General features: G+C 50.6%; 1 protein-coding gene across 1 annotated transcript; it reads right to left on the reverse strand.

The window, feature by feature from the left end:
* Window positions 1-758: 758 nt before the first annotated feature.
* TGM5 (transglutaminase 5) lies at window positions 759-14,764 on the reverse strand. Its single transcript, XM_065565243.1, is given in 18 exon segments — window positions 759-1,065; window positions 1,374-1,507; window positions 4,892-5,030; window positions 5,298-5,656; window positions 5,658-5,782; window positions 6,082-6,290; window positions 6,292-6,319; window positions 6,407-6,464; window positions 6,466-6,511; window positions 7,214-7,250; window positions 8,463-8,555; window positions 10,249-10,426; window positions 10,692-10,768; window positions 10,771-10,819; window positions 11,954-12,069; window positions 13,740-13,985; window positions 14,509-14,620; window positions 14,750-14,764. Coding segments are annotated over 18 exon segments (2,181 nt in total). The 3' UTR covers window positions 759-905.
* Between the last annotated feature and the right edge of the window lie 3,275 nt (window positions 14,765-18,039).

Genomic DNA, 18,039 nt, shown 5'->3' on the forward strand with positions numbered 1-18,039 from the left:
CAACTCGATTAATTACATCTCCACATTTTCTTGGTGACCCCAGCACATTTAAAGGCTGGAGTGGGGGAAGGCAACAAGTGAGAGAATCAAGGGACTTTTGGTGCTGTGATGTTGCCATCAAATTATGGTTTAAGTTTTAATAAGAAGACTGGCACTTTCCACCTGAGGACCCCACAGCAGAGCTTTACAGCTCTTAGCATTGTAGGACAGTGGTGGTTGGGAAAGTTAGTGGCTGGTTCAACCTGACAACACTTCTGTAAGTTACTAGTGCCACAAAGAGTAAGTCAATTCCTGGGGCAGGAAGTTGATCCTGGATCCAGAGCTGTTCAGTGTGCCCCTTTCTTTCCTTGAACCTCCCATTTGCTCCAGGTTCTCCATAACCATGGAGTGTGAATAAGAACAGACCCCAGCTTCAGGAGCACTCAAATCTTACATTAAGATTTAGTTACCCACAGGGCCGTGCAGTACTAGGTTTGCCATGCAGGAGCTCCTGCTGCCCAGCACCAGTAACCAGGACCTGGAGGAAGCAGGCCCCTCTGATAGGGAGTCCATTCGTGTTCTAACCAAGCTGGCAATTGAGATGGGTCGGATTGCAGTATTTTATTATTAATTCAAAAGAATGGACTGTAGCAGCCAGTTCTGCTATCCCAGCTCATCTGGCCTCAAACAGCCACTGGGGTACAGGGCCAGGCACCCACAGGAGCCTAGGAGCTGCTGCACCAATGTACCACCCAGCAGGAGCCTTGCATAGACGTGGACTTAAACTTAGCGCTTTCCTTGTGCTCAAGTAGCTACAGTGGTGAAAGGTCATTCTCCTTCCTGCTGTTGCACTACACTGGGGGGGGAGTTTGCGCTTCTTCTTTGTGAATTTCATTTCAGGCTGCACAGCTGTGATCATGGAGTTGTTAAAATCCACTGCAGGGTGCCACCATGAGAGTCTTGTACCCTTTGATATCCCTGAACTTGTTGCTCTTGAAGTTTACTTGGAGCTGCCTTTGGCCGCTCTTGAAGGGGATGATTTGGAAAGTGATGCTGGTCCTTTCTTGGGGTCTGAGAGCTCCCATGCTAAATATAGGAAATAATGGTGACGTCATGTAAAATACCTGCTCTTCCCAGCCCTGCCTTCCACTCCCCTCACTGGCTGTTATTCTTGCCTCCTACTCTGCTGTTTCCCCAGTTCTCCTGGAAGCCAGTGTTCCCACCAGATTTGACCCTCTCGCCACTGATAACTCAGCAGCTCTATTTCCTCCCCTCCCTGGGGACTAAATTCCCAATGATAAGAGTTATGCACACATGGTAGGGGAATAGACCCCAGAGATCCTATTACCCATCTCTCTGAGCAGCCAAGCAGAAGAAAATACCCGATTACTTACTCAGTGCTGAGCTGTTCTTTGAACAGGCCGCTGCCTTCCACAGTAAGGACACAGTCCCCCACTGGCTCATAAAGGGGACTGGCAATTACCACTTGGAGTGCAAATGGCTGCTTCTCCACAACCGGGGTCAAGACCTGAAGAGAGAGGCCAGAATCCACTTCATATGGTTGTAAAAGAGAAGGGCAGGTGCTTAGGGGATTATTGCCTTTAAATGTGATTTGGTGCCATGGTCCTTCATCCAGAGTGCAGCACAAGCTGCTCCCATACCACCCTCTGCCTGCGTGACCATCGCATGGCTGGAGGGTCTCTCCTGACCGGTAAGAGAAGGGAGTTCAGTTTCTAGTTCCCTTTCAGCCCTGGCGTCCCTGCTGAGACCACCAATTGGAATCAAATGCCATGTGCACACCTGTCCCACTAGAAACTGGACTAATCACACCAGCTCATTTGATAGAGGCCTCTGAAGTCATCGGCGGGGAATGAATGTTGACCTGGCCCATCTGGAATAAGAATTGAGAAGTCATTTCCAAGCCACATATTCTATCTAGGGCAGGGGTTCCCAAACTTGGTTCGCGGCTTGTTCAGCGTAAGCCCCTGGCAGGCTGCAAGATGCTTTGTTTACCTGAGTGTCGGCAGATACGGCCGCTCGCAGCTCCCAGTGGTTGTGGTTCACCGTTGGTCCGCTGCGGCCACTGGGAGCTGCCAGCGGCCGTACCTGCAGACGCTCAGGTAAACAAAGCGTCTTGCGGTCTGCCAGGGGCTTATTCTGAACAAGCTGCAAACCAAGTTTGGGAACCCTGATTTAGGGCCACATAACCATCTTATGAGGGGTGTAAGTGCTGGGAGGGGCCAGGCTGAGCAATGCTACAGTGATGGGGTATATCTGTCCCCTGATAGCCACTGTGAGCAACTTCAGAAATTTCCCTTCTCTCTCAGGGTCTGGCTTTTCCTGCTGCAAATGCGTGGCTCATGCAAAGTGAGGCCAGTGTCAAACTCTTCAGCAGCAATTGATGTCTATGTTAGGGCTTGTCTCACAGAGAGCTAGTGCGCAGCAAGCCAGGGTGATGCTGTTTGGATCCTGCAGCTGCACACTGAAACCCAGGTCTCTGACATCCCAGGTCAATGCTCTAACTCCTGGACTATTTGGCATAAGGCAGTGGGGGCAGGCACAAGCAGCACTTCTGTTTTTTGGTTTGGTTTTTGCAGGAAGGGCTGATCTGGCTTAGGTGACTAACTCCAGGAGAGGGTGCCTAGCTGTGAATCCTGAGTGGAGACCGCCAACTCCATTTGAGGGGCAGGGCAACTAACTCAAGGCTGTAGATTCTATGAGGCAGAAGTCTGTGGCAGAGCAGGGAATTGAAGCTGGGTCTTTAAGTCTCTGGCTAGTGTCGTAATTCCTAGACCATTCTTCCTCTTGCTTTCTTAGGTACTTTTCTGGGTGCATCTAAAAATGTACCAGATCTTCATCCCCACCATATGCTCCATGTAGCTCTCTGCCCTGATGTGACCCAGCTTGAGGTGGGGACAGATGCTGTGCTCCAGTGCCAGCCTGCCCCCACTATTGCAGTATTTCCTAGCTGGGACTAATGCAGAAGAGTCAGAAGTACCGCTTCTTTTAATATTCATGACTGCCTCAGCCCTATTCCTATAACCTAAGCAGCTGCCTCCAGCTTATCATTCTCTGTTCCACCCAGAGCCACTCAAAATTTTTTCCCATGCAGCACAGGGCTGGGACCAGCTTCAGGGGAGCATGAGCTAAAGCTTATCTAACCCCTTCTGTGTCTCAGCTGTTGGAGGGTATGAAAATCCTGTCCAAAGAAACCAAGATACCCTTAATGTCTACTGAAAGAGTATGTCTACACAACAAGAAAAAAATCCCAGCAGCAGCGAGTCTCAAGGTGCATCTACACAGCAAAGAAAAACCCGCAGCTGGCCCATACCCGCCGGCTTGGGGTAGCAGCACTCGGGCTACAGGGCTGTTCCATTGCTGTGTAGGCTTCCTGGCTTGGGCTGGAGCCTGAGCTCTGGGACTCTCCCACTCCACAGAGCCCTAGAGCCTGGTTCTAGCCTGAGCCCACAAGTCTACAGAGCAATGGAACAGCCCTGCAGCCCTAGCCTGAGTCAGCTAGCACGGGCCAACTGTGGGTGTGCAGTTGCTGTGTAGACATACCCTCAGAGGCCAGGTGTGCAGACTTGGGCTTGCACGGCTCATACTATGGTACTAAAAATAACAGAACATGAACCAGAATGTTTAGAAACCCACCTCTCTCCCTGGGTTTCAGAGCCAGAACGTCACGTGGCTATTTTTAGTACCATGGCATGAGCCCAAATCTGCAGAGCTGGGCTCTGAGACTTGCAGCTACAGGGTTTTTTGTTCTGTAGACATACCCCATACCATTACACCAATGGAAAAATAATGAAGTTACAAATGAAAATAATATATTAAAAATTCTCTACATGCTGTGCTATTTGTTATTCACATGCTGGCCCCTGTAGGTTCCCATTTACTAAAGCCAGATGAGCCAATAGGGCTAGTGGCTTGTCAATGGGTATGTCTACACTGCAGTTAAACACCTGTAGCCATGCTGTTTAATTGCAGTGTAGGTGTTCAGGCTCAGGCTGGAACCCCATGTTGGGGCAAGTATCAGAGGGGTAGCCGTGTTAGTCTGAATCTGTAAAAAGACGCAAGATGTCTGAAGTGGGCATTCACCCACGAAAGCTTATGCTCCAATACTTCTGTTAGTCTTAAAGGTGCCACAGGACCCTCTGTTGCTTTTTACATGTTGGGGCAGAGTCCCAGTGGTCAGGCTCCAGCCTGAACCGAACAGTCTACACTGCAATTAAATAGCGCGTTAGCTCAAACCTGAGTCAGCTGGCACAGGCCAGCCCGAAGAGTTTATTTGCAGTGTAGACATAACCAGTGTTGTCCTGTCTCTAGAGCACTGATGGCTGGCTGTGCTGAGCCTGCAGTGCCATTCATCTAGCTGAAGTCAGCAGTTGCTTACCCATTTCTGTATAGTGGGCCCAACCAGGTGGGCTTGTGATTGGATTAGCAGCAGATGGATAGGAATAGTCAGATGAGGTATTTCACTCTCTTTAGAGTCAGAGAGATGTCATCCATGGGTGGGTGCCAGGAACTTCCCAATTCTAACCCCAGTTACCCACAGGTTGCTGGAATATCAGGGTTGGAAGGGACTTCAGGTGGTCATCTAGTCCAACACTATAAAATGTGGACAATGCTGCTCACCTCTCTCTTGGAGGCAGTGAACACGTACTATGGGTGTGCTAGTAATGAGAGACTCTCTCAGTCAGGTGAGATGGATGGAGGCTCTGTCTAATCCAAGTGGGCAGCAGACAGTCTTCCGGAAGAGCAGCATTTGCAGGGAATGGAGAACCATCACCAAGACCTCCAGGCACAGAGCTTCCTTTTTAAAGGAGCAGTTCTCCCCTCTTCCTCCCAACTCTGTGGCCCTGGCTTTCAGTCCCAGGGGGAAACAATTAACTACACAAGACTGCCATACGTTAATGAGGATAGCAGGGTAAGCCAGGGTGATGATCTTTTCTATGAGTAGCTTCTCCCAGGTGGTGTTCTCCTCTCCCATGGAAGTGACCCAAACCAGCTTGTCTTGGGACAGGTGTGTGTGTGTGGTGGGTGGTTTTTTTGTTTGTTTGTTTTAATAGAACTTTAAGGGACCTGGAAAGGTCATCGAGTCCAGCCCCCTGCCTTCACTAGCAGGACCAAGTACTGATGATTTTTCCCCCCCCATCCCTAAGTGGCCCCCTCAAGGATTGAACTCTCAACCCTGGGTTTAGCAGGCCAATGCTCAAACCACTGAGCTATCCCTCCCCTCTAAGTAGTGGTTCCTTTAGTAGGGATACGAGATCGTCCATGGAATGGTCTTCTCTACAAACAAAACAGAGATTCACAGAGCTGTAGGCCAGGCACTCTGGGCTCCACTGATGCTCCTCCGTGCCTCGTGGGCTGACTTCCTGAGCCCATGCAGGGCCCTTAGGGGCCCTGCACCAAGATTGGAGCAGCAATGAAAATTACCTTCGTTGGGATGGAAAGTGATGTACAGAGTGTCCTGCCAGAAGGGAGGCTGGGGGGTGCCATTGTGCAGCATGGACTGGGTACTCACACTCAGCTTTAAAATCTTATACTCAAAAGCCAGGTTACAAGCCAGCAGGATCAGCTTGATGTCCTGACCAATCTCAGGGGATTCAACCAGTTTAAATTTCAGATAGGTTTGTGTCACTTTCAGTGGCTCCTGGGGTGGATGGAGCCGGTGAAAATCTCAGTGCTGCTGGCAGGAGCCTGTTAGCTCTGGACCCTGCTATGCTAGGACTTCTCATTGTTTTGTGCTGTGCCTGGGCTTGAGCCTTCACAAACACCCGCCTTTCCTCCTGGGAACCTATTTGAAAAGAGAAACAGCATTGGTGCTTTGCTCTCCATAAACTTGGCAGAGCTGGGTTGGAAAAATGTCCAACTATCTGTAACAAAGGAAAAGAGGCTGAGGCCCAGTCTAGGTTGAACAACCTCTAAGGCCTCAGATCCCCTTTCCCTACAGTTGACACTTTCTCTCAACTAAATGATATAGATGCCTTCCCAGCTCAGTTTGCAAATTGGTTCGTTGTATTATACCACTGTCCAAGCCTGCCCTTGTGCTGTGGCTAGTGCTGGAACAGCAGCCCAGCCTGGGCGTATCTGTACCTTCCTTGTACTTATAGCTATTGGTGATGTCCTCACACTCGTCGCTCCCGATGCTCTTGGTACTGATGTGGTTCCCAATAGTGTGTGTGTCCCGGTGAAGTATTTCCTTCCTTGCTCCATAGACAAGCCAGGCAATGCGGTCGGTGTTCACCATGGAGAACACAAAGGGAGCATCGTAACAGAGGTTCAGGTCCCCTTCTCTGATGGCTGACAGAGGCAGGACCACAGCAATACACCCCTACAGAGAGGAAGCAAAGTGAGCCAGGCCCTTGCAGAGCTGAAGCACTGTGCATAAGGACTAGACAGACAGGAGACCAGCCTTTACCATTGCTAGCTTCCTGCAGAGTTGCATCCAGTATCTGCCACCCTGCGTATCCTGGGGGGCAGGTCCCTTCGTGCCATCCAACACTCATTCCAAACATGGAAGTTCCTACAGGAGGAATTGGAGACAAGGATTTGCTTTGCAGATAATTTTGCTGTGATTGCTGTATGAGGCCCTTGGGAGCTGGGGGAACTGCCCCACTAGGGTGTGGCACATGGGTGTCACTGCACTAGGGTGAGGCCCTGGGGAGCCATTGTGCTGCACATGGGAGCCAGGAAAGCAGCCATGTTACCAAGCTGCATGTGGGAGCCACGAAGGTCCATGCTGCTGTGCATAGGTGCTGGAATGGTTTCCATCATTTACAGTTTGTTGTAATGGCTCTTGGCACTCCCACTATACAAATTGTTCCAGCACCCCTGCTGCTGGGCCAAATAGGCAGCTCCTTGTCACCTTGCAACATTCAGGGCAGTTAAATTCAATTGCAAGGAAGAGCCCAAGCTGAGCGAAGGGAGCGAGGTGGGTGCTGTAATGCCAGTGAAGATGATCCCATACTGCCCACTCCTGCCGTGTGTGTAGGGGAGGGGTTGCTTTCCCCAGGCTTTGATTGCAGCAACATTCAGTATTGTTATTCTGAAAGATTTTTCTGCAATCCTGAAGTGTCCTTCTGAGTTGCAGTTATCCTGGGGGACCAGAGGGACGGAGCAAAGGAAGAGAGCATGGCCCTTCCATTGCTGAGCTATGTGGGAGGGTGTAGCCTAGCTGTTCCAGCCCAGAGCTGAAACAGGGACCCGCAGCCAGAACTTATCTCACCACACACTGTCCTTGCGGTCAGAGGCCAGGATCCTGCCTGTGGTAGGGTTACCATTCGTCCGGATTTACCCGGACATGTCCTCCTTTTTGTACTAAAAATAGCGTCCGGGGGGAATTTGTAAAGCACTCACAATGTCCGGGATTTCCCCCCTCCCCCGGCAGAGCAGAGCGAGTGGCTGGGAGGGCTGCAGGAAAGTCCCGGGCTGGACTCCGGAGCAGCTGTAGAGGAGCCGGATCCGCCCTGCATTCTGAGCAAGTGTATCAGCACAAAGTGCAGCCCTCCCCTTTTGCAACTGGGAGCGGTTTCTGCCATGCAGTGTAGCAAAACGGGAGCGAGAGCACTTTGTGCTGATACAAGGGCAGCTCTCCCCTGCAGCCCGGTCCGGGCCAGGGACCGGGTTTTGTTGTGCAGGGCCAGGGACCGGGTTTTGTTGTGCTGGGGAGCTCAGCCACGTGTCCGGCTCGCACAGAGCCCAACACCCTGTTTTGAGCAGCAGGGTAAGGGGGCCAGGGGGCAGGAAGGTTCTGGAGGTGGCAGTCAAGAAACGGGGGGAGGGGCTTTTTGGGGGGAGTGGAGAAAGTTTTGGGCAGTCAGGTACAGGTAGGGGGTAGGGTCCTGGGGGGCAGTTGGGGGGGTCTTAGGAGGGGGCAGTTAGGGGACAAGGAACAGGGAGTCTTAGGTAGGGGGTGGGGTTCTGGAGGGCAGTTAGGAACAGGGTCCCAGGAGGGGACAGTCAGGGGACAAGGAGCGGGGTGGGGGGCTGAGAGTTCTGGGGGGGAGCTGTCAGGGGGCAGGAGTGGGGAGAGGGATCGGAGCAGTCAGGGGACAGGGAGCAGAGGGGTTTAGATGGGTTGGGAGTTCTGGGGGGGGCTGTCAGGGGGCAGGAGTGGGGAGAGGGATCGGAGCAGTCAGGGGACAGGGAGCAGAGGGGTTTAGATGGGTTGGGAGTTCTGGGGGGGGGCTGTCAGGGGGTGGGGAGTGGTTGGATGGGGCGTGGGAGTCCCAGGGGTCTGTCTGGGGGTGGGGTTGTGGATAAGGGTTGGGGCAGTCAGGGGACAAGAGGCAGGGAGGCTTAGATAGGGAGTGGAGTCTGGGGGGCAGTTAGGGGCAGGGGTCCCAGGAGGGGGCAGTCAGGGGACAAGGAACGGGGGGAGGGTTGGGGGTTCTGGGGGGGCGGGAAGTGGGAGGGGCAGGGGCGGGGCTCCTCCCGTCCTCTTTTTTTGCTTGCTGAAATATGGTAACCCTAGCCTGTGGTATCATAGAACTCGTCAATCAGGTTGCCTTCTTTCTCGTGGCCTGACTCAAAGTTGGTAACAATACAGGTTCCCAGGCATCTCCTCACTGGGAAAGGGAGAGGAAAGTTACAGCTCCTGGCCAAGTGCTGATCCCCAGGCTCCATAGGCCCCCACAGCCTGTGCCTGAATAGACATGACCCCATCTCTGTGCTTCCTCCATAACAGGAGAGTCACAACAGCCAGCACTGAGGAACAGGTGGACCTGAAATCGCCCCTCAGTTTGTGTACAAATCAACTAACTTCTCTCTGAGCTTGCCATCTAGGGTGGTAATGGGGTTCGAGTCCTGCCTCTCCAATGAACTGTGAGCTGCTTCTCCGAGAGGGAGACTGTCATGTTGGGGCGTGTTAGTGCAGGTGTGAGAGCCCTCTGCTGTGTCAGACCTGCTGTGTGCCTTAGTTCCCTTCAGCTCGTTGCATTTCCGAGGCCTATTCTCTAGGGTACGTGTGGTTAGCTGGTGACTGTGGCCATGAAAAGCAGCCACGGCTACTAGAACTGAAGCATCTAAAGCAGGGGTGGGCAAACTACAGCCCGCGGGCCGGATCCAGCCCTTCAGGGCTTTGGATCTGGCCATCTCCGGCAGTGGTGAGAAGCTCCAAAGCCTTCAGGGCTTTGGATCTGGCCTGCGGGATTGCCCCCCGTGGCCCCGCGCCACACTCAGCAGTGGCCGGCCCATGTCCCTGCAGCCCCCAGCCCCTTGCCTCTAGGCACTGCGCCCCGCAGCTCCAATTGGCCAGGAATGGGGAACCACGACCAATGGGAGCTTCAGGGAGGTACCTGGAGGCGTGGCAAGGGCAGGGCATGCGGAGCCCTCCGCCCTGCCTCCCCCAGGGGCCGAAGCGCTTCCTGGAGCGGCGGGGGATAGGGCAGGCATGCAGGGAGCCTGCCCTGGTGCGTACCACTGTCACCCTGGAGCCCGAACCGCCCCCTGCCTGCACCGTGCACCCCTCCTGCACCCCAACTCCCTGCCCTGAGCCCCCCTCCCAGTCTGCACCCCTCCTCCACCCCGTCCTGAGTCCCCTCCTGCACCCCAACCCCTTTCCCTCAGCCCCCTCATACACCCTGCACCCCTCTTCGGCCCCTTCCTGCACACCGTACCCAACCCTCTGCCCCGGCCCTGCATACAATTTCCCCACCCAGATGTGGCCCTCGGCCCAAAAAGTTTGCCCTTCCCTGATCTAAAGCAAGTATTTTTTAAGTCAGTCTGTATCTGATGGAGCCTGTGTTGTCTATGGCATGCAGAGCCATCAGTCCGCAAAGCAACTTGGGGGCTTCTTCTCCTGGCTTTTACTGAGAATTTGCAGCTCTGAAAGTGAAGGTTTTTCTCCTCTTACAATGTGAGATTCACAGAGCTGGAGCCCAGTCTATCCCCAGCCTGGGTAGCAGCAGTGCAGGCTTGCTCACAGCCTTTTGCTGTGTGCCTGGATTCTTCCGGGGAAGGGCCTGTTCAATCTCCATGATCCACCCAGTCCCTGGCCTCTTTGCTGCCATTACCAATTAGAGGACAATGAAGAACATGAGTCTTTGCCACGGTGGGTTGGATGTGAATGGATGGCTCAGTAGTGAGAAGCTCTGTTTTATTCTCAGACTCCGCTGCTTCCCTTGGGTTGTGGCAATGAGCTGTGTTATAAACACATTTTATATAGTTCGATGTTCGTTTCTTATTCTTTCTGAGCTAATCCCCAGAGTTAACATGAACTTTAATGTTATGTACATACCCTTCAGTGGCCACTTGCCCTACCTATGCACATCACAGCTGCAAAGACCCAGCATTGCCCATATTTAACTGGTTGGCCTCCTGCAGCATCCTACTGTCTCAGGATGACGACACTACCATTCCACTCAGAGGGGCACATGCCGTTGGAGTAATTTTCGCTCCAGTTCCCTTCTAGAACCCTGCTGTCATCATTGCTATTGATCTGGAAGGAAGCAGGGATACCAGAACCCCCAGACTGCAGCCTAGAAAACTCTTTGGCATGCATAGGTGGGGCACATCATGGGCATTCACATTTATGGTGACTCACATCATCTCCTGGATGCAGCCACAGCCCATTGTGGGGATGGTACAGTTGTCCTGACAAGGCATGAAGGGGACATGTAGCTGCTACTAGAGCAGCAGAAAGGACTTGTGAGTTGTCTGTACAGCGATGGATAGGATGTAAGTATGATTGACCCTTCACTTACCATAGTGCTCACCACCCTACTGATATATATGGGATTATTTTGTAAGGAATAGTCTTTGACTGGGTCACGCTGGAAGTTAAGCTCCTGTCCAGAAGCTTCAGACAGGTATCCACAATATCCTCCTCAAACTGAGAGAGGAAAGAGACAAGTCTTAGCACCATGCCCTCCTGCCTGTGAAACGTGACCTAGCCATTTAAACAACAGGAGTTAGATACCTGCTTCCCATGTTCTGTATGAAATATGCCTAGCCCTTCATATACACACAGACGCTTCTTCGCTTCCTGAGCCAGAGAGCAGCAGCTGGAAGAGCTTTGTGTGGCACAAATGTGAAGGGTCATGGCGTAGATTTTTGCAACTAAAATTTTCCCTTGAGAGTTCCATCTGCATGTTTAATCCTATAGCCCTTCAAATGCAGAGTATCTGCAGCACAGTGACCCATAGCCTTCTTGCTGCTGCTCATGAGTACCTCTATAGCGCAGTGACCAATAGCTTCTCACTCTTCTGAGGTCTAGATCCTCAATTACAGCTGAACTCTGTTTGGGACTAAGCCACCCTTCCACTCCCCCAATCCTAGGGCTGGTGGGGGCCATTTTGGCTCATAGCTTAACTTCAAATTTAAAAAAGCCTGCTTTAAATTATGTCTCAGAGAGATGGCTCTGCTAGACAAGGACTGCACTGTGCTCCAGCCACTGCCCCTTTGCATTCTCTGCCTACAGTGCAGCTAAAAGAGGTGCCAGGGATCTGGCTCTGTCAGCATAAGCTCTAAGAAGGTCCTGTTTTTCCCCCCAAGATAGCAATGGAGTCCATGCTTGGGACAGGTGAAATGCCCAACCTATGAGTGACAAGAGGCTGCATTAGCATCTTCTGGAAGACTAAGTGCCACACCTAACTTGCGTAAAGTGGAGCTTATTGCAGCGGTCTTCTACTGTAATGCAGAGGTTTTGCCCACGGAGCAACAGCTCACAGCATTAGGGCTGGGCTGCTCCGATCAGGAGGGAATATTGTATACTGGAACTTCTGCACACCTAATCTCTGCATTACAGACACGGGCAGTTATAGGCCATGTACTACCCCAGGAGCCATAGCTGGTCACCCCTTGGCCTCTGCATGTGTTCTCACAAATGGTAGAGCCGAATGATCCCAAAGTGAGGAGCCAAAGCAGCAAGCCTCATTTAGCAAGGGGAGCTGGCAACAAGTTTTGTCCTTGTAACAGACGAACATGGGTTCTATCCCAAAGAGGCTGCTGGGAAGGCCCAGTTTACCTGTCCATAGTTCCAAGGATAGGGATGGATCCAGTTCTTGTTTCCCTGGTAGATTAAGCCATAGTCATTCATTACATATTCCTGCCTTCCAGGCTCACTTGCTAGATACACATCAGCTGAAAAATTGGAACACAAAGCGTGGTTGTCAATGCTGATCTCCCACTATGGCACTTCGAGTGCAGAAGGTGGGGGCCCATAAGAATTTTAAAAATTAATAGTGGCCACTTCAGGTGGTATTAAACTCCCAAGGTCACAGCTTCTCTCTGACCTTGGATGGGTAGATGCTGCCACCACCCAAATGCAAACCCCTTGGAACCCAGGAACGCACACTTGGAAATTCCTTCCTGTGGGGTACCCTCAAACCCTTTCACCTCTTTCCCCCCCCCCCGCCCGCCCGCCCCGGGAAGAGCTGAGGAAGAAAACAAAGGAAATTTGCTGTTGCCCCCAGCTAGTTAAACAACATGCACAAACCTCTTGGGATACCAAGAATCCAATCCTGTTCTTAAAAAAGGGTAAATGTTATTAAAAACAAAAAGAAAGAAAATACATCTGGAACTTAAGCTTTTGCTAGATTTTAAAAAACCCAGTTACAAAAATTAAGCATCCAGATAGCTCTCTTGAGGTTCAGCTTAAAGGTTACAAGCGAAACAAAAGCATCTGGGGTTAGCCCAGAGGAGTCCACAAGCCTTACAAAATAAAAGAAACAAAACCTAATCGCATCTTTCTAGACATTTCTGATCTACTTACATATTTTGGGTTTCAGATAAGTATGTTCAAGGTATGAATTGATGTTTTTTCATATCTGGCTTAAAGCTTCTCACAGCATAACGGCTCCCTGTTCCCCTCTTTCCCAGAGAACAACGCCACACAGAAAAAGGGAATTTTTTTCCCAATTTTAAAAAGTTCTAGCCCTCCCATTGGCTCTTTTGGTCAGGTGCTCACTCCTTTCCTTTTACCTGTGGGCTTGTTAACCCTTTACAGGTAAAACAAGTAGAGAACAGCTCCTAATGGGTTTTATAGCTGGCTGGCTGCCCATAAAAGGGAGCTACCCACCTCCCTTAATTTCTCTCAGCTGTGAAAGTACAGAAACTGCCTCCTTTCTGGCTTTTCTCTTTTTGCCAATGCTGCTTCCGTAGCTCATGAGTTCTTTAGTATCAAAGCTCTTCAGAACTCACCCTTACAGCAGCATTAATGAGGAGCTGGGAACAGTAAGCTTTCCATTCCCATGCTGGAATCACTGCACTATTTAAAGTGTGTCCTAACCACATTAAGGAGCAGGTCCAATGGATCTGGATCCCAGGGCACTGGACTGTCCACTCCTCTCACATGGAGAAGCAATTGGGATCGCTCTAGAGGCCCTGAGAGGCTGTTTCTGTTGCATTAGCAGTGTTCCTTCCGCAGGAATAATAAAGACACATTCAAAGGGAAAAACACTCACTACTAGGTTTTAAACTCTCTCAGGTGACATGTTTATTAGCTGAGTCAGAGGGGTCAGAGCCTTCCTCAGACTGGGATTAATCACTTATTGTGGTAGCATTGACAGCGTGCTTGGCACTGTACAAACACAGAATACTGTTCTCTGGGGTTAGCACCCGGAAGAGATGTGGGCTCTTTAGGACTGGATGGGTTGTACAAGGGATCAGGAAACCCTGTGGGAAGGTCCACGCGGAGTTGGCTGTGGCTGAGGCTGAAGTCACTGAGAAGTACCTTCGTGGAGAGACATCCCCTTTGTTTGTACTGGGCTCAGCACAGACAAGTGAGACCCACCCAATGGCAAGCCACATACCTGGGCACCAGGCATTGAAGAGCAGGATGAACTCCCCCAACTTGTAGGAGGAGACATGGCCTGTACCAGAGTCAATGTGAATCTTCAGAAGATACTGTGCGATGACTGCATTGGCTGGAGCAGACAAGGTGATTTCCATGGAACTGGAACTGTTTGATGCACAAGCTGCCCTCCAGCTGCTCCCGAGGCCTGACCTGGCCAAAGGGAATATAGCTTGTGTTCCGGATGACCTATCAGGCCGGGGCTCTTTGGCAGATAGATGGAAGGTTAAACACATCCTAATAAGACAGAATGCTTGTGTTGGATTCAGAGCCCCCTTGTACCTACTGAAATTACATTGGGGGGGGAGGGGGGGGGGGCAGGCGGAACCAGTGTTTGTCAGGAATCTGGCCTGCAGCAGAGCCAGCCTCTAGGCAACCTAATGAGCACAGCTGGCCTATAGTAGGCTGCATGAGTAGCTACACTGCCTGATTGGTTGGAAATGTCAGCAGATGGGCTCTTAAGCTCAGCAGCTGCTCTCACAGTATTCATCCTCAGCTGAGCTGTAACTGCTCCTGTGCCTGCTTGTTCCTAGCCCTATTCCTGCCTTGAACTCAGCTATGCTCCTGATCCTAGTTCTAATTCCTGATGTCAGCATCTAGCCTCTGCCTCCTGTTCTAGCTGCTGGGCTGGATTTTCCATGTCCCTCTCAGTCACTTATGGGAGGGCAGGCAGGGTTCTTTAGTGAGGGTTATTTCTTGTTCTCTGCAGGGACTGTCCTAGCTCTTACCAGTCTCTGTGATGAGGAGGATGGTGTCTGCTCCTGGCTGGTATCCTTGCACTTGGAAGTGCAGAGTGATGGTGAACATTTGCCCTCTTCTCACCACCAAGCTTGTGGACCACTGGTGGTCCGTGGATCACAGTTTGAGAACCTCTGACCAAGACTGTTACCTCTAGTCTGTGCCACTGCAAGGTACTCTGCCTAGGATTTAGCCCAAAGATTTCTCAGATTCTCCCACTAGCTGGCTTACAATGTGGCTGCCCATCACCTGAGCAAGAACTAGCAAGAGTCCTTTGCACTCTGACTCTGTGGGTATGTCTACACTACGAAATTAGTTCGAATTTATAGAAGCCGGTTTTATAGAAATCAGTTGTATACAGCCGATTGTGTGTGTCCCCATATAAAGTGCTCTAGTCGGCGGACCGCGTCCACAGTACCGAGGCTAGCGTCGACTTCTGGAGCATTGCACTATGGGTAGCTATCCCACAGTTCCCGCAGCCTCCGCCGCCCATTGGAATTCTGGGTTGAGATCCCAATGCCCGGATGATGCAAAACAGTGTCGCGGGAGGTTCCTAAACCTAAACCCGTAGTGTAGACCAGGCCTGAGTCTGTACTGGCTGCCCGTAAACAAACTGCAGGGTAAAATTCCAGGTAGCTGGGCCCCATTAGATGAGAAATGACATCTCAGGCATGCCCTCCCTCTCTCTCTGAAAGGCCTCCACACCTGCATTTGCCTGGAATGATTAAGTTAAATATAAAGGGACCTGGGAGGATGAAATCAGTGTGTTCTTGGGAACATGCTCTCACCCTTGTACTTCCTTCCTGCCAGAAACGTGTGGGTCAGGCTGGTGGAGGAGGAGTTGCACCCAAAACTCCTAGAGTACCTCTCCCAATACCAGAGTAGATGGATATTTCTGCTAAATTGCCTGCAGTGAGATAGCTAGCAGTATTGACACTAGGCTTCAGAATTAACCTCCCTCTGAAATGAATGGGGCAGTTCACACAGCTGTTGTACCTCTGTAGTCAGCCTAAATCAATCAACTTTTGCCTCTCCCTGGCCGATATGTCTCAACCCCACCACCACACCTGCCTGCCTTATCCTGTATTCTGTGGATACTGACCAAGTGGCCATTTCCTGAAGGAAAGTCTGCTTCCAAGGGTTCAGGGCTTGCCTGGCTTTTCTTTTCAATCCAACAGTAAGTGTCCCTTTGGCTTGGAGTTGAACTAACTTGTTTTACAACATCTCTAATGCTACTCACAGAAAGCGCTGCTGGGGCAGGTGACTTGCTGCTGTTTTTCCCCTGGTAGAAGCTGGGACAGCTACAGGATGGCTTCTGAATCCAGTTAGATAGTGCTGATAGAGCCAGGGATTCCTTCACAACTAGTAAGTGACTTTTGGGCTTCCTGCTTTGGTTATTTTCTATGTAACCTTTTCCCCCTCAAGCTGTTTCTCATTGAGTTCCCATTTTGCTGCCACTCTCCCCACTTCCTGTACCTCTTGGGAATCATCCCTGGCTGCTTGTGCTCTCGCTGCACCACATAGAAATGCCTGCATCTACCTTTGGCCATGATCTTTCTTGTTCTCTTCACACTAGTGCTGCAGGACTGAATCTGCTTCACTTCTGCATGCTGCTCTGAATACCACAGGCAAAGGCAGGGCAGTATCACTGATTCACCTTCATGTATTGCAACTGACTTGCTCACTTTGTCACAGATGATTGGCAGTGTTCTTAACGCATGGGAGGTGTGGCAGCTGTGGGAGTAAGCCCAACTCCCCGAAAGGAGGAAGGGCAAATGAGATTCTGAGGACAAAGGGGATTCACCTCTCTTAGAATTCAAGAGTAGGGAAATAAAAATTCCCCAAATTTCAGTGGATTCTTCTATAAAACCAGCATCTGCTGCTAACTCAGTTCCCAAATAGCATTAAACACCCCGTGAAGGCAGCCACAAGTTGCACAGAGCAGAGATAGAAAATTACTTAGCAGGGCCTTTCTAACTCATCCTGCGAATACCAGGGCAGGACTGTGCCTGTCAGTACCACACCCAACCTCCCTTCTATGTAGTGCTATAGATGTGCACAGTTGCTTACACAGAAACCAAAGACCTGATATTTGCCCTGAGGAATCTGCATTCCTGAGATATTTTGTGTGTAACACTGATTTTTAGGTAGCCTATTTTTGCTTTTACTACTTGGGGTGGGAAAGCAGGCCCGTGCAGGAAGGCTTTGGAAAGAAGTGGAGTTTGAGATACGCTTTGAAGGTGGAGATGGCAGTTCTGTGGTGTATGGGCCCAGGAAGCATGTGCCAGCCATAGGGAGCAGCAGAGAAGAGAACAAGGAGACACAGAGGAATGCAGAGTTAGCACAGATCCCAAGCAGAAGAATGATGCATGATGGAATTAGAGGCAGAGCTGTGTACTGCCTCTAAGTGAGGTCATGGAGTTTGCTTCTGATGCAGAGGCTGTCAGAAGGGAGGGGAGACATGGTGAGTAGAAGAGGGCCTTGGCAGCTGTTCCCTGTCAGAGGGGTGTGTATCGCTGCCTGCAGTGATTTGAGCATGAGAACCAGCCTCAGGGCACTGCTAGGAGGCAGGACACAAACCCCAAACTGGTTGTGTGTTCTGTACTTAGATTTCACCAACCAATTATCAAGTGTGAACTCCTCAAGCACAAGTGCTTAATGTGGAGTCATAGACAGTCCCCATGGGTACTCTGCCCTATCACGCCACCCAGACGGCTGTACCTTTGAGATGGATGGTTCCTTATACCTGTTGTGATTCGTGGCTGCTCCCAGTCTCAAAGGAGCAGTCACTTACTGCAGGTCAACTATACCTTTTGTCTTTAGTGTGAGATCTGTTTGCAGCTTGTAGCCAATCCTAGAACAAACTATATATCAAGATTTTGTTAAATAGGAAAAGGAAACCAGAGTTATTTACAAGGCTAAAGAAAGCATGTAAACAGATACATAAATGAGTTACAATCTTGGGTTTCAAGAACTAAAAACAGCTTGTGGATTATAGAAGCTTAATGAATGCATGCATGCTCCCAAACACACTAGCGTGACCATGGACAGCTGCCGCCTGCCAGTGAGCCTGGTGCCCGCTCCAGTGGCTAGGGCTTGGGGAATGTACAGTCACGCCAGGGGAGCTGCCTGGGCTGGGCACTGGCTCCTGCAAGCGACAAACCGATATGCTGCTGCACAGATATCTGCATTATACATACCTCTTGACAAAATTAAAACTAGTATCACATTAAAAGTCATTGGAGCAGCTACTCCATGTCCACAAACCAAAAATAATCAACTAATCAGTGTTGCCAGTTCTCATGAATCTTATTGTGTCTCACAACTTTGAGTGTGTTACTTTATAGTTCCAGCTAATGGAGTCAAGTGACTGGGAGAATCTCAGTTTTCATCTCAAATAAAAAAACCCACAAAGTTTCTAGCCTTCATCATGGTTATGGAGTAAAGCTTGAAAATGTGATGAGTGTATCCTAAAGGTTCAGAAGGCAAAGGAACACCCCACAATTTATTGACTTAAAATC

The sequence above is a fragment of the Chrysemys picta genome, chromosome 13, assembly GCF_011386835.1.
Source record: "Chrysemys picta bellii isolate R12L10 chromosome 13, ASM1138683v2, whole genome shotgun sequence".
Taxonomy (NCBI): Eukaryota; Metazoa; Chordata; order Testudines; family Emydidae; genus Chrysemys; species Chrysemys picta.